This window comes from Amblyomma americanum, chromosome 10, assembly GCF_052857255.1.
Source record: "Amblyomma americanum isolate KBUSLIRL-KWMA chromosome 10, ASM5285725v1, whole genome shotgun sequence".
NCBI classification, from domain to species: domain Eukaryota; kingdom Metazoa; phylum Arthropoda; class Arachnida; order Ixodida; family Ixodidae; genus Amblyomma; species Amblyomma americanum.
The window spans coordinates 5,483,685-5,509,607 of record NC_135506.1 but is presented as its reverse complement, the minus strand read 5'-3'; the positions used below and the strand labels follow the sequence as shown (position 1 = coordinate 5,509,607).

The following is a 25,923-nucleotide window of genomic DNA, read 5'->3' as shown; positions in this document are numbered from 1 at the left end:
AAGCGCGCGTCTTTTCCTGGCGCGTCTTACCCAGCGAGGCAGAGTGTGCCGGCAGAGATGATCACTTCGTCCGTGGTTAACGGCCTCGACTTGGAGACTCCTGGTGGGGAAACAGGAGCAGGGATTAATCGGTGAATCAGATGCATGAAGCGAGCTAAAAGTGGCAACCATTACCTTTTAAAAAATTCCTTTAGACAGTCTATAGACCGTCCGTAGGCTTCTGTCTATAAAGTCTATAGACTCTATAGACTTCGTATAGACAAACCCTAGAGAAAACTCTACAGGCAATAAAATCCTCTATATAGTCTATAGACAATCTATAGATTTATGGCCATACACGTTTAGTAGATTTTTGTGTATAGAATGTCTATAGACTATGTATAAACACAAGGAAATATATATCGAAAGGCAGGAGAGTTTATAAGAAGTCTATAGACTGTCTATAGACCAGCTTTGTAAGAGTAGCACTCGCCCAGATGCCATCGGGAAAATTAATGTGCATAAAGCTTCTCCTTACGACGGCAACGCCTTTCTAGCTAGCGGCCCACTCGTCCCAAAACAGCAATAGAAGTGAGACACAATTCAGGCGCAATGCGCACGTTTTCCGCTCACACTTACGACGTTTGTCGTCCCTTGCATGTAACTAGTGCACTGCTGTGCGAGTTTTATCACTCGGCGCTTCTAGCGTCCGAAGAGTATGCCGCAGGTGCAGAGCTCAATCCCCAGTAAACCCAGATACCCGCCAGGTTTCCTGGAATGCACAGTCTTTCCCATGGTCTGGTTTTTGGGGAACCGAGTTCGTCCAGACTAAAGCATGTTAGCCGGGGCGCCCTTTGACCAAGCTTCCCTTGAGGTCATTTAAATGCAATCATCATCATCACTCAGCGCTATTGGCTGCGCGCCTATAAATCTACGGGGTCTGTTTCTTTTCGGGCGATGCCCGTGGTGGGGCTGCATCGAGTAGTTTTCCTAAATTTGCAAACTGTCGCAAGATGAGCAATTATTTCAAGAATGGAAGCGTAAGTTAGCTTTGGTGTGTGTTTTCAGTGAGCCGTTGCAGTTGGTGGCCTTTAGTTATTCATTACTTAATGCATGGGGGCAGTCCGTTTAAAATCTAAAAGCTGAAATGGATTCAGAATCAGAAGTAGATTTGACATGACATGTATGCATACAAAAACCATCCGGTTTATTATCAATGGCAACAGCACGGATGGCAGAGAAATATGGAAGCGTAATCGGAAACCAATAGGCTACTGGAAGGAGTGATATGGTTCATGAACTCATGGTCAGCTCAGTAAGGCATGTTGCTGGGCTAGTTGGTTTAGCATTTTTTGAAGCTTGGAAAATTCCTCCTTGGCACAGATAAATTCACACAGACAAAACAAAAGAGACAAGCTTCAAAAAATCATTGTCACCTATTGGATGCTGCGATTGATTGCAGGTGACGGGGATGTTGACATTAAGAGTACCTAATTTAATCAAAATTGCCGTTTGGGCGAGTTGGTGTGACATGATTCGAAAAGACCAGCGCGGAAACAGACAGGGACACGAGAAGAAAAAACACTGACGACAGGACGAGCGCTGACTAACAACCCTTTATTGTCGAGGAACACCCAGCACAATATATGCCAAAACACCACGTGACAGTCAGGGGGCCAAAGATTACAACCTAATCCACATTCATCGAGGGGCGGCCAACACATGCTTGAACCAGAAGGAAAAACCACAAAAAGTGAAAAAAGGGGGGTAAACTTTATGAAGTGAGCATATCAAAAGTACTTTAGCCAGCAAAAACCAAGGAAAAAAACCAGTGCCAAACAACATCGTGGCCAAAGGGCGATGCCAAGAACACTTTAACAACAACAAAGAGCGAGCCTAAAAGGGCCGATGCAAGCGAAGCAAAAGCAGTCAGAAATCTAAAAACAGATAAAACGTCATGCAACCCTACAGATGCCACAAACAACTAAAACCAAATGAAAACAACCTAAAAGGCAAAAACTTGTCAACGCCAATAAGGTAAGAGGTAAAAAAACAGTCTGCATGTAAAAACACAATTTGGACAATTACCACTAATGAGCCGCACCAAATAACCTGAGGAGAAGAATGCGCTCGGGCTAGCATAGGAAAATTTATGAGCAAACGGGAAGTGGCAGGCGAACACGTAAAATCAGTAATCTTTAGGCATGGTCAAGGAAGCGCATTTCTTTCTCGTGCAGAGAAATTGAGGGCGTGCTTACGCAACTGTCCCCTGCCTTAGCAATAAAGTAGGCCTCAATGACCTCCCTTTCTGTTTTGTGTTTTGAAGTTGCTAAGAACCTTGTGTTCTCTAATATAGGTTTACACTTGTTGCGAGGCTGGTTGCAGTGGTCTGCTAGATTACTTCCAGACCCTCTATCTACGTTGAGGAAGTGTTCCCTGGCCCTGACATTAAAGCATCTTCCCGTCTGGCCTATGTACACACAACCGCACGTTAGGGGTATCCGATAGACAACCCCTGTCCGGCAGTGTGTGTACCGTTGCCCGTGTCTCGTAGTGCAGGTCGCCTGTCTTGCCTTGTTGTTCAAGACACATATCCTCGTTAGCTTGCACGGTGCGGAAAAGACGACCTGGACGTTATACCGTCCTGCTACCTTTCTCACGTTGTGGGACATCTTGTGAAGGTACGGTATGACTGCAACGCGTTTCTTCTCTCGCTCCTTCCCAACCTGCCTCCCCTCTAACTTTTTGACCATCGCCTCACATATATTAGTAACTAATGAAGGCGTGTACCCGGCAGAGTAGAGGCGCTGTACCTGGTTGTCAAAGCTTGATTTTGCCATATGCACACAACTCTTGGCTAACGCCGCCTGAAGTGCGTTTGTTACTATCATTCTTTTTATTAACTTTGAGTGCGCGCTGTCAAATGGTAGCAAACTCTTTCTAGACCTTACGTGTTTTTTCTTCTAGGCAGGAGAATGTGGGACATTACCTAAGGAACAATTTGAAGAGCTTGTTGGGAGAAGACCCGTTCCAGATTCGCAGCTCATTGGAACTTGTGAATGATCTGAGAGCCGGCATAATGGGAGCGGCGACTGCCGTTGACGTTGAGGACTTGTTCTACTCTGTTCCGCATGATGGTCTCTACAACGCAGTTCGCCAGAGGATAGACGACACTGGAGTCGTGGTGTTTCAGAATACAGCCGGCATAGGCGTGGACGATTTTATGGAGCTCCTGAGCTTTTACCTCTCGTCCACTGTCGTTTCTTTCAGTGGTAGGTTTTTGACCCAGAAATCCGGGATTTGTATAGGCTCGTCAGTTGCCCCGGTATTGTGCGATGTTTATCTGGTTGCAATGGATAGAAACATTCATAAGAAACTGAAGGGTAAACATGTTATGAAAGTTTACAGGTATGTGGATGACTACCTTGTAGTCATGGACACAGCTGCCATTGACCATTTGCCGGAGGCCGCTAGTAGTATCTCCGAACTGTTCAAAGGCTTTTTTTGGTGGTCTGAATTTCACCATTGAGTTGCCTGTGAATAACAGCATCCAGTTTTTAGACGTGTTGCTTCTTTTTAAGGACGACCATGTTTGCTGGTATTACAACGTGAGGTCTAGAAAGAGTTTGCTACCATTTGACAGCGCGCACTCAAAGTTAATAAAAAGAATGATAGTAACAAACGCACTTCAGGCGGCGTTAGCCAAGAGTTGTGTGCATATGGCAAAATCAAGCTTTGACAACCAGGTACAGCGCCTCTACTCTGCCGGGTACACGCCTTCATTAGTTACTAATAAATGCGAGGCGATGGTCAAAAAGTTAAAGGAGGGGAGGCAGGTTGGGAAGGAGCGAGAGAAGAAACGCGTTGCAGTCATACCGTACCTTCACAAGATGTCCCACAACGTGAGAAAGGTAGCAGGACGGTATAACGTCCAGGTCGTCTTTTCCGCACCGTGCAAGCTAACGAGGATATGTGTCTTGAACAACAAGGCAAGACAGGCGACCTGCACTACGAGACACGGGCAACGGTACACACACTGCCGGACAGGGGTTGTCTATCAGATACCCCTAACGTGCGGTTGTGTGTACATAGGCCAGACGGGAAGATGCTTTAATGTCAGGGCCAGGGAGCACTTCCTCAACGTAGATAGAGGGTCTGGAAGTAATCTAGCAGACCACTGCAACCAGCCTCGCAACAAGTGTAAACCTATATTAGAGAACACAAGGTTCTTAGCAATTTCAAAAAACAAAACAGAAAGGGAGGTCATTGAGGCCTACTTTATTGCTAAGGCAGGGGACAGTTGCGTAAGCACGCCCTCAATTTCTATGCACGAGAAAGAAATGCGCTTCCTTGACCATGCTTAAAGATTACTGATTTTACGTGTTCGCCTGCCACTTCCCGTTTGCTCATAAATTTTCCTATGCTAGCCCGTGCGCATTCTTCTCCTCAGGTTTTTTGGTGCGGCTCATAAGTGGTGATTGTCCAAATTGTGTTTTTACATGCAGACTGTTTTTTACCTCTTACCTCCTTGGCGTTGACAATTTTTTGCTTTTTAGGTTGTTTTCATTTGGTTTTAGTTGTTTGTGGCATCTGTAGGGTTGCATGACGTTTTATCTGTTTTTAGATTTCTGACTCTGCTTTTGCTTCGCTTGCATGGGCCATTTTAGGCTCGCTCTTTGTTATTGTTAAAGTGTTCTTGACACCACCCTTTGGCCACGATGTTGTTTGGCACTGTTTTTTTTTCGTTGGTTTTTGCTGGTTAAAGTACTTTTGATATGCTCACTTCATAAAGTTTCACCCCCTTTTTTTCACTTTTTGTGGTTTTTCCTTCTGGTTCAAGCATGTGTTGGCCGCCCCTCGATGACTGTGGATTAGGTTGTAATCTTTGGCCCCCTGACTGTCACGTGGTGTTTTGGCATATATTGTGCTGGGTGTTCCTCGACAATAAAGAGTTGTTAGTCAGCGCTCGTCCTGTCGTCAGTGTTTTTTCTTCTCGTGTCCCTGTCTGTTTCCGCGCTGGTCTTTTCGAATCATACCTAATTTAAGTTCATTCATTGACAAAAATGGCAAACAGAAGCGAGCCGCATAGTAAATATTGCAGAATAAGATCGTTAAGTTTACATGGCTGCAACGGGGCCTCTTTGAAACTGGTTGCGCAAATGCGCGGGCCGATAAAAAGCAGGGCTCACCGTTCTCTTCCTGTTTCGCTCCATTGGCGGATTCGCGCTCCACATATTTCGCCTCAATCAGGTGCTGAAGAATATCTGGCTTTCGGGACTGTGTAAGAAACAAACAAACTAAGGGGCAGAACGTGACATAATGAGCAGCTCAGTCGTGTACAGGGTTGGTCAAAATTTCCCAGGCCACGGTGTCTGCTTTTCATTGGTATATCCTGGTACTTAAGATGCCGATAAAGCTGTCAAGGTTCTCAGAGTTTAGAACGGTACTTCCTCTGCCCTCTACAGATATTTCGAGCTTTGAGGGTGTCGTAACTGCCTGACTATACTGCTCAAAAGCGGACCCTGTGGCCTGGAGAGTTTTGACCGACCGTGTACATTATTCGGCTCAAGGCCTTCTCAAAAGTTCCCAGGCCACTGGCTTTTCTCTTGACCCTACACTCTAAACAAAAATACACCTACATGGGAGTAAAAAGGGAGTAAAGTGTCCTCTAGCGCATACCGTTTTATAAAAGGACAGTTTTACTCCCCTATTACTCCATTTGTTTAGAGTGTACAGTGCAGCTAGTTGAACCGATGCAGGGTTCGAAATTGGTACAGAGTATGGAGCAGGTCCAATGTTACTTCTTCACAGAACTTCAGGGGCACTGATAGTTTCCACATGTGCGGAAAAAACAGCGATCACAGTGGCCTGTGAACGCTTTTTAACACGACGGCACATCGTAGGCACGCTTTTATTATTACTCGCCCTAAAAACGGCTTAAAGAGCTCAGGCTGCGAGGAGCAGTGAGAGCCGCTTTATCCCGTGCTTCGCTTGACTGGCGCTCTTTTGGCGTAGCCACCGAAATGTTGCGGGCCACGGGATCGACAGAAACTACCAGGCTATTAAGCCAGACCGGGCTTACTGCCGCAAAATGACCGGCGGAGCAGGTGTGACCGAAACATTGGCTGCATTTCGCAGTATAGCAGCCGACATGTCATGACCCCAAGGTAATAGACTTGTGATGTTCGTCAACATTTGATACCACCGCAACAAATCCATTCCGCTTTCGCAGTACCTTACATGGAGGAAGGAAAGAACTCGGGAGAGGCGGTTACGTCACATTTTTTGAAGCCGCTCCCCCTGCTCCGTCCCTATTTGGCCGCCGTCTCGGCACGCTGGCGCATGCGTAGCAGACAGTGTAGCAGACGACGCGGCTGCGCCCAGAGTTGCCATTGGCGGCGCCGTCGGCCCAAGACTCCCAGTAGTCCTTGCGAAAGCGCGTGGCTTCCGACACTTTTTTGGCGTGATGCATGGACAGCGAGGGCCTCTCCTCAGCTTTCCTTCCTCCATGGTGCCTTATTACTTCGGTAACCAATCTCAGGATTACATGAAAGCTACGTTGCAATGTTTAACTCTATTAAGCAAGTGGGTGGCATCAAATCTTTTCGCTTAAACTTGTGTCTTGTGATTAGATTTTTGTCACTGTAAGACGGAAAGCTTTTACGACGAACTCTGTGTTTGTCACAGAAGAAAAGTGTGTGTGGTAGTCATGAATGTGGGCCGACTTGATTGGTGTCAGTCTATAGGGACAAATACACTTCGTGGAGGCGAGAGAGGAACATAGTGCTAACATTCGAATAAAAACGTCAGCATGCGGCCTCAGTCTGTAGATGCTTTTGCGGTTGTCCTGGAATCGATCGAAAAATCTGGCCAGCAGAAATTCGCTTATTCTTTTTTTACTTTTCCCGGTTCACCGAAGCTCTCTTCGAAATTTCTTTCTGTGTTTGATGAACACCAATCGCGTTGGCCTTAAGCTCAGTTTCAGCGCACACATGGAACGTTATTCTAGCTAGATACCCAATTCATTTGATAACATGTTTAAAACTTAACTGGCCCTAAGTAACAAAATATAACGTTTTGCCCCACATTCTCCTGTCTCTCTGTCTGTTTACGTACAATGTTTCACTATACCCAGATGTCAACACAGACATGAATAATACCTTTGAGGTTCTGTAGATTAAAGCATAAGAAAGGTAAAAGTGAATGTATACGCCGCAGACGATGGAGGATTGGTATCTGAAAATCAGGGAAGCGACGTCGACAAAATTGTGAGAATCATGTTGCCATAGCCTACAATTTACTGGGGTTCATAACTGAAAGGAGGCTGAGTTCTAATTGGGCCCTTATTTGGATAAAAAAAGCTTAAAAAGTAGGTTAAAAGAAAACAATGAACCCTCGTGGTCCCCCTAGCACTCCGATCTAAGAAGGACGCTCCTTCCGTCCATCCGTCTGTCTATCAAATGTATCCACTCATTTACAAAATTAATCCACCCATCCATTCGTTCAAGGGTCCGTCCGTCATTAGATAGGAGGGAGGGAAATTAGTGGTTACGCGGGTAGATAACTGATACCACTTGAATTCAGCCTCAAAAGTTCCTCGCGCGCAGTTTCTAAAATGTTACCCGAGTAAAAAATTCGAGGAGTCTTGGCTTACCGAAGGGTCCTTGAGTCTTGTTTCAATTCTCTTCTGTACCTCCATCTTCCGAAAATGGAAGCGTACAGGTAAGAGCGAAAGGAAGCAGAGCGGCTTCATGAACGGCCCCAAACTTCCTACGCACTCTGGAAAGGAGGAGAGCATTATGAAATTTTTATGCCATCGCGTAGAGTGTATGCGAATAGCAGTTTTAGGGTGGTTACGCGAGAAATGATCGTGAAAACAGCGCTGTTTGCTGTGAAACCGTGGAGTTTCTAAATGTTACCTAGAGGAAAAGCTGGCGCCAGCGTCTATGCGAGTTTTTTTAAAGAGCCCTTAACCACCGTGGGAATGCTGGCATTTATAGGGAGCATAATGCCGGTAAAACTAGTTTTATTATTAAGCTTGGCTAATGTTGGATCAAAAACGTAGATTCTGCCTTAAAATCGGCTGCTGCGCTGCGAGGCTCTCGTCTGCGCGCAGATGGAATTGTTTTTGATGGTGCTTTTTTCACTTCTTTAATAAATTTAACAGTGCCGCCGCGGTGGCTCAGTGGTTACGGTGCTCGGCTGCTGACCCGAAAGAGGCGGGTTCGATCCCGGCCGCGGTGGTCGAATTTCGATGGAGGCGAAATTCTAGAGGCCCGTGTACTGTGCGATGTCAGTGCACGTTAAAGAACCCCAAGTAGTCGAAATTTCCGGAGCCCTCCACTACGGCGTCCCTCATAGCCTCAGTCGCTTTGGGACGTTATACCCCATAAAACCATAAAACCAAACAGACATGTACGGACCATTTGTTTTAATTTGTTTCTCTGATAATTATAATAGTCTGATGAAATTTGAAAGTGATAGCTTGAGGCTTAACCTACGGGGCTTAAGGGGAGATGCGGGGCTAAAATAATAATTTTCGGAAAAAAATGCGGTTTTTATTAAGTTTGAGTTGTTTTGGATTGCTGGTTTAATCAGAATATTCTCACAAAGTTTCGTTGTTATCTGAGCAGTAGAAAAGAAGAAGAGACTTAAGCTCCATAAGCCCCCCCCCCCACCCCCCCTCCGGCTACGCCCTTGTCCCAATTATATTTGAAATGATAGTATTCCTAAGTTGACAGAGCTGATTGCTCATTGTGAGAGTTATTAATTTTTTTCTGTTTGAGCTAGGAAGCTGATATTTTAAATATAGTCTGATGAGAAGCAGATACATCATCCATAAAAATTTTATTGGAATTGGTGCAGCAGTTCAGAAGTTGACTTCTCAGCCCCGCATCCCCGCTCAAAGTGCTCTTACGCGGGTAATTTTCGCAAGAAGGCTGAAATGATGTGCGCGTTAGATAGCCGAAGGATCTGTAACTGTCGTTTGCTCTGTAGATAAGCGACCGTCCCGCCCAGAAAAATATCTTAGTCCATTTCATCCGAAAGGAACGCCGCGGAAACATTAAAATATCGCGAGACTGTACGTTCGCAGGCGACCAACGAACCATTTTGCATTCTGGATGCTTAATGGCTGTGCTGCGGTTCGTTCTATGCTACTGCTTACTGTAATCAACAGAAAGGCAGCTCTTGGGGCCACAAATATGAAATAATTTTTGTCTTAAACAAAACCAACACACACACACACACACACACACACACACACACACACACACACACACACACACACACACACACACACACACACACACACACACACACACACACACACACACACACACACACACACACACACACACACACACACACACACACACACACACACACACACACACACACACACACACACACACACACACACACACACACACACACACACATATATATATATAATCGCAATGCTTCGTGCCTCTTGATGCATTGCGGCATGCTGGGCAAAATTCTCTGCTGCTTCTACAGTCAACACGCAAGGAGCGAAGCGTTGAGAGTTCAACAGGCGCAACGTTTTGTAACGTATCATTTAGTTTTCATTGTACTCTGCCGGGACCTTAAATCATGACGAAAGAAACTGCAGGTCGGGAAGCAAGCGGCCAGCCACAGGCACGATCCGTCCGGTCGCAGCGCCACCGCTGTAGGCTGCCACCATCTGGCCGAGATAGAAGCCACGCTCGGCCAGCCCGTCTTGTAATAGCCGATTCACACGACGGTCCGTACGCCCGCGGCTCGCGCATCACTTGTTCGTGCGTCACTAAAAACTGGCCTGCGATCCGATGACGTCAAGCGGATGCGACGGACCAAAAGAGCAGACGACACGCTGTTGCCAGATTATTTTAAAGCGTTTGGCAACGCTGGTCAAAGTGGTTTTTTCCTCCCGACCCATGACTGCGATTGAATGGTGCAGGTGCGGCCCTTTGTCCAATTCCTCAATGGCCTGGGTCATCTTGCTAGCCGAGTCGATCGCTTCGTCATGGTAGCGAGCGCAGTGCAGCTTGTCAAAACAGCGCGCCAGCTCAACGTCACTCAAGAGAAATGCGGCAGTCGAAATATTGGCAAGAGCGGTGGTTGCCAGAGCTGGCGCGCGCATCATCGCGGGCCGCCGCCAATTCCGGCGAGGGGAGATGCACTTGAACTTCCTTGGTTGTCCAGTCCGCGGGCCGACAGCACGCCTCTCGATTTGGTGACGCACGAACAAGTGATGCGCGGGCCGCGGGCGAACGGACCGTCGTGTGAATCGGCCATGACCACCGCTCAGTTTTTCCTCCAGGCTCGGGATTAAAGGCGACAAAGCTCGGCAGGCGTGTCAAAAGCGTCGTCGTGCTTTGTCACTCGGCGTCGTCATCACTCGGCGGCGTGGACAGTGGCAGCGTTTATGCAAGTGTGCCTCTACCGTCGTGACGTCAGCGGCCTACTTCGCCTTGGAGCAGCGAAGATGACCAAACGCAGGTACTCACGGCCCACCATGTGAAGGGCGCCGGTCATTCCGTCGTTGGCGGTGTACTTGGCGAGGCCGAGCGTCGGGTGGTCGGGGTTGTCTTGAATTTGCTCGGGAATCCCGAAACAGCGTCTGCCGGTCAAGTCCATGGCGAAGGGCTCGTACATCCGCAGCATGTGCACCTCCTCGCCCGTCTCGGCGTACTGCTCCAGCGAGCTCAGGTAAATGTTGACGTCTTTTTCGAGGGATGGCATCATCTGAGCGCCGTGGAACAGGAAGGGAACGGCCTATTGGTCAGGAACTTCTTGTAGGAACGACTGCACAAGGAGATCTGAACGAGTAGCTCTGAATCGGAGCCTTTTTATAGCCCGGCGTTGCTGCACGTATCACCGTTAATAAAGAGTGCAAAAATGTAAATAGTTTTTATTTATAATTGCAAAACTACATGAACTGTTAACGTACTTGAAAGAAACGGTATTTGGCAGACATTTTTCAAAGCAAGGCCAAAGTGTCAGATTCCAGACATGCGAGAGGCCTACTGAACAATAACGGGAAACAAGCGCTAACCTTAACTCCAAAACGCCCAAGAAGGTAATGTTGCACTTGCAGGGAGGGGGGGGGGGGGGGCAACTTCGTATTTTGGTCTTGACCTACTGCTTGAGGTTGCTCATTTGCCCATACTTTTGGCGTCTTTTGGCATTCGGTAATTATCGAAATTAGCTAAATCTAATGATGCTCGAATCTTTTGCTTCATAAATATCTAAGTTTTTTTAATATTATTCCAAAGACTGGATCGTTAGTAATGACATCCTGGATGTTCATCACATTACAACGTTAGAGTAACTCTTTAATGCGTCTTAACTAGTTCTGAGCATGGTAAATGCCGTCGAGCTTAAATGTACGTCTGCATAGATTAGCACGCCTGCCATCATTAAAAGTGACACTGGGGTGTGTAGGGGACTCGTAGCGCTGCCCTGAACGTAATGGTGGGAATTATGAGGTTTGTTATTGCTTCAGCCGAGTTCGTATTTGGACGTAAAATCCTAAAAAAAATACCCGCAGAGTAAAATGAAAACCTCTCATTTTCATTCTCGTCCTCGTCGTTCGGGTTCTTTTGTTTGTCCGCGTTTTTGTTAGCGTTGCAGATGTTTTGGATTTGGAATGACCCAACTCGCTAGAATCACTCTTTTGCTGCAGAAGTCTTGGTCTTTTGTTTTCCCCCGTAGAGCGTCCGCACCACTCGATTCAATTTATTTTTCCAGCTATGCACTGGAACGTTCTCGAGGCTAAAAGGCTTGAATGGGGCCTTTAGTGAGACCTCGAGACGTTTTACAGAGCCGCGAGGGCCAGTATATAGAGAGAAATGAAAGATTTGCAAAAGAGGACACGTATTCGTACACGGCATACATTCTTATGCGTGAAACAATACAAGGTTATTGAAGGTATAGACAAAAGATATATACATAAATACAAAACAGCATACTTATAAACTTATAATTCTATTAAGAAAGTACAGGTGCAGTACAAGACAGAATAGCACTAGATTAAAGGGAATTACAGTTGAATGAAATATGCATTTAGTTTTTTGGCGCGAAGGGTTTACCTTATTTTTGTGCTTATATTTAATAGGCAGATTTCCACTTCAATGTCTCCAACTTGTTATTTGCGCGAAAAAATAAATGAACCAAGGGTGGGCGTTACGGGTAGCAAGAGAATTTTTAATTCGCTCTGACTTCAGTCTCATTCCTCACTTGAACAACGAAGGCAGACACCGTGTACTCTTTAGAATATGCGACTCAGGTGAATGCACACTCACCTGCTTCAGTTTGACTGGAGAAAAAATAGTGGCCACAGAGCTTCGGATGTTCTTCCAGTAGGGAGCAGGAACGTGCAGTACTGATCTTCCCAGGTATGGATGCTGCTGCATTGTTGCCATCGTTACCTGCATGTTAGAACACGGGAGGTGCATTTGCAGAGTCCGCGGCATCAGTGGTATTCAACGCCAAGTACAGCATCAGCTAGGTCCGTCACAGCGCTACATAGTCTTCGGTCGCACGGAGTTATCTGGGGATATGTGTGGTTTATTTATAACTTTAACCCTGTAACACTCGGAATCGGGATAGGGAACTGTGGGGAGCAGTGCATGAAAATGCCCTTTGTGACGCCCGAACTCCTAGTATCTGGCCATTCGTGGTTTCTGCACTTCAGGAATGAAATGTATTCAGTCAAATTGTGATATTAAAAATTCTAGCTTATTAGCTGCATTTGGATTAGTGCTTCTTCCGCCCGCTTGAAGGCTGGAGTCCCAAGCTTTCGCGGCAACTGGCCATTTTTCGCAATGTTTGAACGATCACTCTAGTCTCTCCGCTTATGATAGAAAAGCGAATTCTTAAAGCGGAAGCTTTACTACGCCATGTTCCCCGAGTTTTGCCGAATGCGTCGCTTTGACCTTCAGCGCCGTTCAGCCGCTCCAGAACTGCGTGGCTCGACCACGTGACCAGCCACGTCACTCGCCGCGGTGGTTCCGCCGCCGCGCATGCGCTCTCGCACCACTCGCTTAGGCAGTGTGCGCTTCGCCATGGATCCGAGCGAAGCTGGGGCCAACTTGAAACGTTACGCAGATCGAGAACCTTGCAATGTCGTCAGCATGCGACATCTGACCACCCCGCGCATATCGGCCGCTTTCGCTTTGCATAACCAGGCTTAGAAGAGTTAAACCTTCAGCAACTTTTTTTCTAGTCTGAGGGGTCCGGGTTAAAAAACATGAACGTCATTCCAGTTTCTTTCTGAAAACGGCCGATGGCAGTGACCCCTGTATTTCAATTTATGACCTCCCCCAGCTTCTGAATGGTCCGCTTTCAGCGAGGGTCATCTCTTTTTTTTTATTAAAACGGGCATACTCAACCGATATATTACTACTTCGAAGGGTCCCCATGGGATACCGAGGAATAATATTGGTCGAAAACCTTGGGCAAAAAAAAAATCCAGATTTAATTTCAAGCTGTCGGCAGAACGCGCTGTTCCAGCGAGCTTTCTTTTTGTTATTTCTTGTTTTATTCCACGACTGCAAAGGCAGAACAGGGTACTGAAAAACAGCAAACGCTTTTCTCCCTGAATCACTGGCATCACAAACGAAGAACCATCACATAAAGCTGGTGTACTGCCTTGCTTTAATTTTTCGGTCTGAATGCGGGCCAGCATCCGTTATAAAGCCATGAACCAAATAACTATTCGTGTGCTTTGGCTTTTCCATAACACGATACTACGCTACAATTATCGCGTACTATAAACAGCTTGACTTTATTGCATGTTGTTTTTAAGTGAATGTGATTCGATCGCTCGGGTCCAGTGAAGAAAGGCGCCTTTTATTGACCCATTTAAATCCTACAGTTTCTAACTTGGCAAATAGTTCTGTTCTGTTCCGAGCTTGAAATGAATACGCCATTACATAATTTCATATTTGAAACGTTCGTGTTCCCGCCTAATTACAAAAAAAGTCTTCGCGGTTGATGCCTAAACGCTCATTTTTTTTCAAAGAAATAACGCTGACTATCTCATATTTGATAATGCCTCGAATGCAGCAAGAAATAAAAACCTTTAAAGCTCTATTAATTCCGGCTGCAAGAAAAAATACATAACGTTAGAATCGCTGCTGTAAAGAATATTACATTTTTGAAGTTGGGTAACCGCAGAGCTTTAGAGCAGGATAAAAGATTTTGCTTTCTTTTTGCGTTATAACATCTCCTGTCTAATTCCTGTTCTTTACTCTTCTAAACTTTTTTTTTTTACCACCACGCATAGGGGACCGTTATCGAGAGCCGCTGAAAGTAAGATCTAGTGTCATGGCCATGGAAAAGGAGGGGTGCAAGACAGGGGTTACTGCGTATCACTGTGAGAGATCTCTATCAGGCACCCTGCGCTTTACGAAGCTAAGTAACCTGAACTAAGGAGAGTACGGGCCGCTGATGATTGGTTTTAAGCGTAGGAAGCAAAAGTTTAACCAAATTGCAGGTTTTTGTCCAAAGGGCACTTGACTACTGTTGAATTTTCCTTACAAAAGTTTTTTAGACAGTCTGTCGACCGTCCATAGACTTCTGTCTATGGAGTCTATAGACTCTCTATAGACAAACCCTAGAAGACAATCTATAGGCTGTACAAATCTTGTAGACAGTCTATAGACAATCTATAGATTAATGGCCACACACTTTTACTAGACTTTTGTCTATAGATAGTTTATAGGCTACGAACATACAAAAGAAAATATAGGAAGGAAATAGAGTATATAACAAGTCTATAGACTGTCTATAGACCATTTTTGCATGGGTATGACCTTATAGCATGTCTTGTAGACTGTTACCCTCGTTTCGGAACTCGGAATGACAGATTATAGAAGCATACTCCTCTAACTGGCTTTGAGCTTCAGAGCAACAGAATCGACACAGCAGCCCTTCCACATGGCTCGACCATAGGTAGGCCTCTCAATCGTGGAGTAGCAGAGAAGAACCAGACGCAAGGAAGAAACACACAGACGTGGAAGAGGTTTCTTCCTTGTGTCTGGTTCTTCTCTGCTGCTGGTTGTAAGTGATCATGCACCAACTAGCTCAACAATACGGCTTACTGATTTTGGTATAGTTTTTTGATCTCCACTGTAAAAACATTAAAACAATTTTTTTTTCTGTCTCAGCATGTCTCTGCCGCCGTTGTTGGGATTCCGGTACTTACGCCTCGATTCATGAAGTTTTTGAAGTTCCGCACGCACACTTTCTCGATCAAGTCCAAGTCGGTGGTCACGACAAATGGCACGTCCCCGTTGTAGAAGCTGCGTGTGAAAGCATCGCCGTCAGTTAGAGGTGCGAACTGCGAGGGAAAAAACAGCCCTCTCACATCTCCACCCTCTCTCCGGTCCGCATGTGGCCAAGAAAGGGGCACTTAAGGGACCCGGAAGTCACATTCTAAACCAACAAATTGCAAAGCTGGTTTTTGTGAATACTGGAGGTAAATTTAAAAGCTCTGCGTGGGCCCTATAATTTACAAATAATTTTTAAAAATTGATGATCGCAACCGATTAGGGTAACATTTCGTCGTGCGTTCTTACCCGCCCCTATCCCGATGACGTAAAGTGAGCAGTCTGGGCGAGCATTCTCATTGGATGTGCCCAACTGACGTAGGCGGGATGAGGCACGGTGGGGTGCAGTCCCGACTTGTTTTCTTAATTTTTTTATCTGGCGCGTTGGCATGTATGAGTTAAGGAGAGAGAGGAGGAGCATCATTTTTAATCGCCGATATCTTCGGTGCTGATGAACCTGGCTTAAAGATATCTGCGGTGCGGTGAGGAGGGGTGGAACGGCGATCACTGATGCGCTTTTCCTGAACTCAGTAAATATAATTTCACGGTCTCTTTAAGTGCGCCCCTTCTTTTGGAAGCTATATCCGGGTGCCTAGAACGAGGCAATATTAGAAATAAGCACGAGTAGGCAGATGACACTTGTGTAGCGTGCGAGATTAGTGTAGGGAGCATTAAACCTATTCCAGTAGGCTGTGAACATAAACATGAAGATATCGAGAAGAGTATGGTTAACCTTCCAGAAGCTCTGGGTTTTATGGACAGTGAAAAATTATCGCATCAGTGGCAGAGACGAACAAGATAAGACTAGAGTGCTGGCGACAAAAAAGCAACATGAAAACACTGCATGGACCGTCACAAAAACCAGAGAAATAAAGTTAGAACCTAAGAAGGAAGTAGCTTGGAATACTAAACACCTAAAACATGAGTGAAATATTAAAGTACGAAATAAATAAGATCAGGTAAGCACTGAAATGCGACTGAAAAAGGGTCCAGGGGACGTTATAATTGAGCACTTAGCTCTACTAGACGCAATGATTATAGTCAGAATAAGACAGATGCTGATGAGAGCTTCTTCTGTCAACGGCTATGCCACGTGGACATGGATATTAAGTATTTCGATCTTTGCTGGGCGCGGTATGCGACTCCAGCCACCACCCTGATTCAAAAGGTAGGCTGACAAAATTCATCCATTCATTCATATGGGCTTGGGTCTACCTGAAGAGCATTCTCTTCGCCAACTTGGTGGACGACTGAGTTTTTGGAGAAAATCCCACCTACAGCTGTCACTCTCAATATTAAGCAATGATTTATTAAACAACATCAAGCATCTGCTATCGCTTTGTTCACTTGCATCAAAGACACTCTCACAAAGACTGCCTTTAATTTTTCTTCAAGTAAAAATCGAAAGGTTGGCTCTCTGTGACTGGCTGACTGCTCTTCGGCAGTAAACCGTGCATTCAGTGCTGAGAAAGTTAATTAAAAATGGAACATTTTTCAGTGCCATTCTATTAAAACAAGTTACGACAATGCGGAAAAGCACTCCGTGATGCCCGCTGGAAGTGAATAGCTGTGGACCTAGCCTCAGAGATCCGGGATTGTTGTACTGGCGTCATACCACCTTGCTTGCGAAAAAAGCTAATGGGCGTGGTACATGCACTTCTTTTTTTTTTGCATTGGCTAGGTCATATTTTCAGCGAAAGGGGCCCCTATCATTAGAAGATGGCAATATATCGATAGAGAATAGCTTCAGTTTTTAAGGAACCAAGAAGAAACAGTGGCGTTTGGATCGCACTTACCCATAGATGTCTCCATATTTTTCTATCCATCGGCCGATCACCTTGTACAGGTCCTGTGCATAAGACATGTGTTACTGCGGGTGTGACAATAACCTCCGAATTTAGCGCTGTATTGCTTACAAAAGGCTCACGAAAGCTGAAGCTCTTTCAGCCACCTAAACACAATAGACATTTTTGCATCTCTTCGCGCATTTACAAAAATGTTAACTATCAGTGGCAATCATTTTCTTTCGCAATTATGACGCGCTCTTCTGCAGCTAAAAATAGTCCTGTCACGTACTCTCACGTCACTGTTCGTAATGACTGAAATTTGTGTGATGAAGGAAGACGAGCTCTTATGCGATTTGGCTTTAATTCTTGGGTACAAATCCGCTGTATCCAAGAAGGCCTTTCGTTGTATAAAAATAAGGCATTCCCAGGGAATCACACGAGAACAGACGCCGCACTCACAGTATGCACTGACGGGTACGGAGTCCATCGATCTTTGTGTAACACGCGCTGTTCTCTTGTGAACGTCTTTTTTATGCTCTGCTGTTCTGCCCGATTGCTCTGAGATCATACAGTATGCTTTGTTCTGTCAAGTAAATACAAAGGGAAATTTCAACAGCTTCTGCTTACCTCTTGCGTAGTCGTAAGGAGTGCTACGTAAAGACAAATTGAAACTGCCAAGTATACATACAAATGAGCTCTCAGAGGTAAAAGGAAAATGTTTATCATTTCCAATACTGCGGTGTGAGTCTTTTGTTGTTTGGAGTTTTTTTTGCCGGTAAGAAACTTTCATTTCATTTCAATTTATTTTTCGCTTAAAGGCCGGAAGGTATTAAATAATGGGGAGCAAATTAGATTTTTGTGACAAAAAGAAAATATCAAAACAGAGAAAGAATAATTGAATAAAAGAAAAAAAATGAGAAAATAATAGTAACAGTTAAAGGATCCTGTGATGGGTATACAATGCTAAGTGCAATGCACGTGATCGAAACAAGAACAAAATTTATATATGCAACGCTCAATCAATACAAGAGAAACCACAGCGCAAAAGGCGTGACATCAAAAGGAAAATAAACAACAGCTGTTGAAGTGCAGAGGTGGATATGGCGGAAACTTACTGCCCTCACGAAGAATGGCCGCACATATGATCCCGTCCTCTCCGTTCTTTTCTCTTGGCAAGCTGCCTGGTGAGCACCTTTTCCGCCGCGTTAAGCCCGTTACTACCGCGGTACCGTTCGTAGCTCTTGAATTCGCATCCTCACCGTGGAATGGTACTCCATCAGGTTTCCCCACAGCAGGTTCGGCCGAGGCCCGGGGATGCCGAGTCTCTTGAAATACGAAAAGTGCCGCCATCGCCACCTGAAACGAGAGAGAAGGAAACCCCCCTCGTCACTGCACGCGTTGATGCGAAAGCACTACATGGCCCATAGTCAACGAAACCTGGCGTCGGCGTTGAAAGTCTATACATTTACGAACCGCATAGCTTCATTGTCTCGTTTGCAGCGCCGATGCACTAATTTATTCACTATAAATCTGGATGTGTGAGAAATTCCACATTTCCGTAAAGTTTATACAAACACCAATCTATGGCTCACAATCTTCCAGTAATACTCAACATCATATATATACTTGGCTTGAATCGAAGACAGCTGAGGTCTTTGCTTTTTAAACTCAAATAAGCATTATGCTGGCTTGTGTATGTTTACGGTTTTAGGATGTAATTAGTAGGTTTTTGTTAATGAAATGGTAATTTCAGGTTTTGAACTGTTTGTTAACCTATTGATGATTATTGGTTGTATTTCTAGTAGCTGTGCGTTTTATTTGACTTCTATTGTCACGTACTGGTCTCTTTGTCCTCAGTCAAGCTGCTTGAGCAGCTTTTCGCCCAGGAGACCATCCAGCTTTCTTTCTGGAAATCCATTTATTGATTGATTAATCAATTAATTTATTTATTTATTAACCAGCAGCAGTGGTCCCAAAGATCCTAGATGACGTCATCGTGGTATTATTTCGATGGAGGCCAAATTCTAGGGGTCTGTGCGCTGTGCGATGTCAGTGCACTTTAAAGAACCCCAGGTGGCCGAAGTTTCCGGAGCCCTTCACTGCGGCGTCCCTCATAACCTGAGTCTTTTTGGGATGTTGAACCCCCGTAAATCATAAAAAAAGTAAAATTCTTCCGAGGGCGCAGGTAATTGCACCCAGAACTTTCAGACTGCGAGGCGAGCACGCAACACATAGGCCAATCGCTCACACCCAGAAGCGTTCGGTTTCCCGCTGTTAGCAAGGAGTTGATTCGATATGGTGTGCTGTTTCTTCTTGGCTTGCATGCGATCTGACGGTCTCGAATGGCAGTCAGAAGTTTGCTACGGTTATTTTGTTGAGAATGTATTTAAGGTGTGTGACATACTCAGGAACCAAGGTTTCTGTGATGAAGTCATCGAAGTGATGGCTGTTCCGTCTGCGTAGTTTCCGCGCCGCTGACAGAAAAAGTTGTCGCGGGATTTAAGCATCAGACCCGCCGTGGCGGCTCACGGCTTTGTTCTTTTGCTGTCGAGTACAAGGTCGCGGTACGAAACTGCGGCCGCATTTCAATGAAGGAGTAGTAGTAATAGTAGTGAATGGTTTGTTACGATAATAAAACACGGAAGAGAAAAAATGTGACTCGTCATGGTGATTGCAGAAAGACCCAGGTGGCTGGAATTATTCCGGAGCCCTCTACTACGGCATCCCTCATAACCCAGGCGCCAGCTAGAGCACGTTAAATCCTACACACCCGCCAGGCAATCCGGCCACGCGTTAAATGTGTCTGTGATTTGCCAAAGCCGCAGCTGTATAGTGCATCAGGCCGTCAGGGCAGCCTGAGTCACCTTGGGAAGCAGCGTACAACGCAAAAGAAAGGACTCACAAGAAGAGCTGCCAGGACAATGGTTGGCAGCCTCTCTGCTCCAGGGCTTGTACTAGCGGTCGTCCTGTCTGCCTTTTCTCGGTGTGCCTTGTTTTGCATTGGTGCGACGTGTCACAAGCTGACTCGGGCCATTCTGATGGCCGCATGCTTTGGTAAATCAGAGAAAATGTTTCATAATCCGGATCACTAACTAGATCTATGCTTTTACCGAAGTCAAGGGCGCGAGGTAATCACGAGCCGTCCATGTGGTGCAGGTGCTATGACTAGTCAGCATGTGACTAGACTGTGCTAGCTGCACAGACTTAGTCAAAAGTTTGGAGCCCACTGCTGCTGCGGGGCCCAAGCCCAAAGGACGCAGCAGAGCAGCGGCGCCTGTTGGCATTGAAGCAATGTCGCTGCCAGAGAAAAATGCCTCCTTGTCTCGCGCAGCATCGCTAGCGGAAAGCGCCATTGAAAGCGTTACTAACTACAGCGCCTCTGCTCGGCGACGGCCGCGCTGGACTCCCAAACTTTTGACCGGTATTCTACATTTAACTTCTCTGCCGGCGAATGGCGAGAGAGCGTGGAGGAACAATTTCTTTCACTACAGTTCTGGAACTTTCTCCGGGCGGTTAGTCATGTTGGGAAGGATGGCGAGCTCCCTGTCAGGGCCGTTGGTCCGCTCGCTGGTATGCGTTGTGAAAAATTGGTTTCAATCATCATCATCATCAGCAGCATAAAAAAAAGATCTGCTATGCGTAAGGTTCAAGGACTACGGGAAATCAAATAGAGCTATATAAAGACACCAAAAAATAAGTTTATGAACGGAGCCTTCTTCAACTCACCTTCTTTTCAGTGCGACCAGGGGGCCTAGAACGGTTTGGTTCAAATATATTTTGGGCAGAAACATGAACATCTGGCAGCACATACGTCTCTTCGGTTAACTCTAGTGGACTTTGAGCGAATGCAAAATGGGGAGAAAAAAATGTGACGGTCGATTTGCGTAATTATGCCAAATGCGAATTAGTTGCGCTAGTACTTCGGTTTACACTTCAAGATCCGGTGTTCTGATCCATTGTTCTCGGATGGAAGTTGTTCAGATAGCGATAATGGGTTAATGCTCATATATGCGGACTTGGTCATTCTCTACTTAGCATTCAGTTACCCCTGGTAGTCCCCATACCACTCCTGGGGCAGTGGTGCAGTAGTTAAGCGATGCGTCACTGCTCTGCAATGGAAGGTGCTGCCATGGGCGGGGCTTGTGAGACCAACGCTGCTTCTGCAAGTAACCTCTCGCTCGCGACCAATCATTAATTGAACTACCACCTGCCACGGTGGGCAGCACGCATATACACCTGACAGCGCTTGCCCACCACCTGGTGTGCAGGTGGACATTTTGCCACAAAGCAGGCTTCAGACAGACAGACAGACAAACAGACAGGGACATTAAAGCACATAGCGGCTAAATGTGTGGAATGCCAGCTATAAAACGCACTAAAAACAAGGGCTGCTGCAATCAGCCTACACAATACACTTCGATATTAATATCTGCCAACATCTGCAAGGTTTGCAGTTTTCGAGGCGTCGTGGTTGCTACTATGCGTTTCAATAAAGAAAGCTTGGGGGCTAGTGTGGGCTACGTGCGACTACGCCAGTGCACGAATGACTACGTGTATGCAATGCGCTGCAATATGCTGCCTTACGCGTATTGCATATTACGCGTATTACGCGCACGCACCAACTGTGGCCAATAATGACAACCTCATGCACTCTTGTCGTTACGCTTATCTCGGCGGACGTCACTCAGGATGACGAGCAACTGCACGTGGCAGCTACAGCACAATAAGTACAGGAGGTGGTAGTGGACGCGTCTGTCGAAGGGCGTTTCTCTGTGCAAGGTTTCTCCGATGTCGATGGTCTAGGTGATGAGAAAGACTGCGCTCATACAGAGTCGAAACTTTTTCGTGCATTAGACTGGGAGCCTGTACAGGGTTCCTAGAATGTTATCGCCGATGTCTCCTCTTTGCAGGGTCTTCTATGCATGTTCAAGTATTCTATCGAGGCTCTACCATCTCTTTCTAATATTTCAGACCATTCTTCATATCCACTTTACGCGCCACCTCTATGTAACTCATTGTATTATGAAAACACCACCTACCATTTGCACTCTACCTCTCTCTCTTTGTTTTCCCTTTCCGCCGTTTAGAGTAGCAGGACGAGATACCATCTTGACCAGCCGACCTGTCCGCCTCTCCTCTCATTAAAGTATAGGCTCTCTCGTCTTGTTTTAAATCCCAATTAGATATTTGACCCGCCAAGGCGATCATATACCCAGCCATTCCGGACCCGTCAGCTAACCTGGCGAATCCATAGTCGTGGCAATAGTTTCCTCTTGCTGCACCAGAGTTTTATGTACTGAAGAAGCATCCAACATTGCGTATAGGTTGACCGAGGAGTTTCTGGTGCATACTGCGCAGAAATACCGGCGGTGTTTTTTGGCGTTTATTTCATTTTAGAAAACCGGTGTTTTTCGCCCTGTTGTACGGTTCAAGCAGTAAAAGCGGTGGTTTTCGTTGAATATATTTCACAGAATTCGCAAATCAGGAAAGAGACGCCAAGAGCGCCATTTTTGTTTACCTCATTGTTACATACTCTATATACTACTGGTTGTAGTAGTATACTTTTCGAACTTGCTTATTTGACTGCATTAGCATGTTTGTGTCCACAGCACCGAAATTATGAAATGAGGTTTTAGAAGACGCCCGGGACACTACGGGCTTGTCGCTCCATGCATACCCACCAACTCTGGAGAAAAGCATTTTTGAACGGGAAAGAGTTTGCGAACGAAATTTTTTCTTATATTCTAAGATTTCACTATAAAAATGAATACATCCGCAGATATCCGGTCACCAGGCTTGCATTGTTTTGCTATTAATTTTTTTGCTGTCGTCAAAAGCGTTCCCCATCGGTTTTCTATGGCAGCCATAACTGCTGGATGCGAGCGATGGAAAAAAAATTAAAAAAAGAATGTACCATTCGAATTAGAAAAGAATGTACCATTAACTTCAATATTTCCATGTCAGTACCTTACAGTTTGCTATTACTCAAAATTTTTGTCCAAGGATGTTGGACATGTGTAGTTCCCAGAACAACTGAGCGACGACACCAGCACTGTTCCAATATGGCGCAAGTTTGCAGCTCCGGCTGAATTAGCTTCTTCAGGCTGATTTCGTTTAGCTCTACGAGTCTGTAAGCCTGTTCGTAGTGCTCATAATCCATTTGGCTACTCCATTTTGACAAGAGTCCACAATTTGGACGCCATTATGGATCTTACCGGTGCTCACCTACGGGGCAGAAACGTGCAGGCTAAGGAAAAGGGTTCAGCTTAAGTTAAGGACAACGCAGCGAGCCATGGAAAGTAAAATGATAGGTGTAACGTTAAGAGGCAGGAAGCGGGCAGAGTGGGTGAGGGAGCAAACGCGGGTTAATGACATCCTAGTCGAAATCAAGGGGAAGAAATGGGCTTGGGTAGGACATGTGATGCGAAGGCAAGACAACCGCTGGTCCTTAAGGGTAACGGAGTGGATTCCACGAGAAGACAAGCGTAGCAGGGGGCGGCAGAAGGTTAGGTGGCCGGATGAGATTAAGAAGTTCGCAGGCATTGGGTGGGCGCATCTGGCAGAGGACAGGGTTAATTGGAGAGACATGGGAGAGGCCTTCGTCCTGCAGTGGGCGTAGTCAGGCCGATGATGATGATGATGATGATGATGATGATGATGATGATGGATGTTCCGCAAAGAAACTGGCGCAGGTGACAGCGGTGACCTGGTAGTGGCCAGCGCATGATCGCGCGCGATGCTTCTCGTCAGCTCTACCGTTCTCGCTCTGTAACGAAGGAAACAACCCCGTTAGCACCAGTTTTGTCGCTAAGTTGAGGCTCTGAAAGCTGTACCATTATTTGAGTTTCTGTTTTGGAAAAAAGTAACTGATTACCAGTAACAGATTATAGGGAAAATGTAATTAAGGTACCTACAATGCTGTTGTTTCAAAAAAGTAATCGATGAATTACAGAATGACTAAAAATGCAATTTATTACAAGTAATCAATTACGAGAAACGCATTACGTAGAACTCTGCGCGGCAGCCAAGAAAATTTAATTGTGGCCCACAAGTTGGCCACGAAGTTCAGGGAATAGGGCTCCGAAAACCGCCGCCGCAGTGCACGTCTTAAAAAAGAACAGAAGTTGAAATTTCGATATGTTAACGCGATTGTGCTAACGGTCCCGTTCAGCCGGGAATCCGGCGTCGTAGTTGGCGTGCGGAGAAAGTCCGGATTGGTCGAGAGGGTCGTCACGTCACACGTTGAGCTGCGGAATTGAAAAGTGATTAAAACATTCGATTAGGAATTGAAAAGTAATTAACCCATTAAAATATTTGTGGTTATAAGGTCGCAACATGACACAGACGTTATTATGACATGTGGTATTGTAAAGTAAAATAATTTCGAACCTGTGACCCTCGGGTCGCGAGATTGCGTCCAGGGCATCAAGGCACGTTCGGTCGACTTCCTTAAAGGGAAGCCATGTGTGTCTTCTAAATAAAAAATTAAATAAATTAAGCATAGTATAAAAATAAAAATATGAAATTGATTTGGAATGAGTGCGCTGGAATGGGATTAGTGAAAAAAACGCTATGTGATGGCGAAAAACAAAAAAAAATGCCGAAGTTATGCGCAGAGTAAACGGCAGACCGCTTAAGGGACCCATTAACGCTATCGCGTCATGCTCTTAAGGCGGAGCTTGAGTGTCCCTCAAATTTTTCAGGCAGACCGACGAGGTGTGGGCCGACATGCTGATGCCTGTGATTCTGTTCGACATAAGCAGTCTTAATATCGCTACTTCCAGTAATGTTATGTATTTAATTCACTTTATCGGACAGCGGTCAGTTTGCTTGTGCCGTGTTTAAAGCAGGTTCTCTTCGTCGTCACGTGTTCGATTTCCTTTGGTGAACCAAAGAAAAGGAGCAGCGCAAAAGCATGCAACCACACAAGAAGAAAGGACAAGTCACAAGCGCTGTTTGAAAACTCCGTTTGTCAAGTGCTCAACAGGCGTGATTTATGCCATTCCCATGATGTGTGGAAAGGTTTATGTAGGCGAAACCGGTCGTTGCTTCAACGAACGATGGGGGAACATGCCAGAAAGTTAAGTCAGCTAAAAGATAAGTACGCACATTTGGTTGCGCATGCAAGTAAGTGCAGAGGATGCGTGGTTCGTTTGGATGAGTCTAGGATTCTAGGTATGAGTGCCGACAGGACTGCGCGTGTTATCCTGGAAGCTTACTCTATATTAAGAGATATGGCGGCACTTGCATCAGCACTCCCTCATTATCACTTTTTGCAGCTGAGGTAGACTTTTTAGAAGCAGCTAACGTTTGAGTTTTTCATTTCTTGATGCTTGCTTGGGCTTGCTGTTATCTTTCTCTACTGTTCGCTCTCCTCCTTTTCACCTCTGTTGCTCACCCTTATTTAAAGCGTGCATTGCTTCAATAAAATTCCGTTGTTAGTCAGCGCTTGTGTGTTGTCCTTTCTTCTTGTGTGGTTGCATGCTTTTGCGCTGCTCCTTTTCCTTGGTTCAGAATGCACCAGCTAATAATAATAATAATAATTGGTTTTTGGGGAAAGGAAATGGCGCAGTATCTGTCTCATATATCGTTGGACACCTGAACCGCGCCGTAAGGGAAAGGATAAGAGAGGGAGTGAAAGAAGAAAGGAAGAATTAGGTGCCGTAGTGGAGGGCTCCGGAATAATTTCGACCACCTGGGGATCTTTAACGTGCACTGACATCGCACAGCACACGGGCGCATTAGCGTTTTTCCTCCATAAAAACGCAGCCGCCGCGGTCGGGTTCGAACCCGGGAACTCCGGATCAGTAGCCGAGCGC

General features: G+C 45.7%; 1 protein-coding gene across 1 annotated transcript in view; it reads right to left on the bottom strand.

The window, feature by feature from the left end:
* Positions 1–25,923, bottom strand: part of LOC144106683 (cytochrome P450 3A14-like) — a 53,103-nt gene that overhangs the window by 8,525 nt on the left and 18,655 nt on the right. Inside the window, exons 3-10 of the mRNA XM_077639525.1 lie at positions 18,364–18,460; positions 17,114–17,166; positions 15,194–15,290; positions 12,288–12,413; positions 10,491–10,728; positions 7,634–7,758; positions 5,169–5,256; positions 31–100 (exon numbers count right to left, since the gene is read on the bottom strand). Coding sequence (XP_077495651.1) covers positions 31–100; positions 5,169–5,256; positions 7,634–7,758; positions 10,491–10,728; positions 12,288–12,413; positions 15,194–15,290; positions 17,114–17,166; positions 18,364–18,460 — 894 coding nt within the window. The remainder of the gene's footprint in view (positions 1–30; positions 101–5,168; positions 5,257–7,633; positions 7,759–10,490; positions 10,729–12,287; positions 12,414–15,193; positions 15,291–17,113; positions 17,167–18,363; positions 18,461–25,923) is intronic.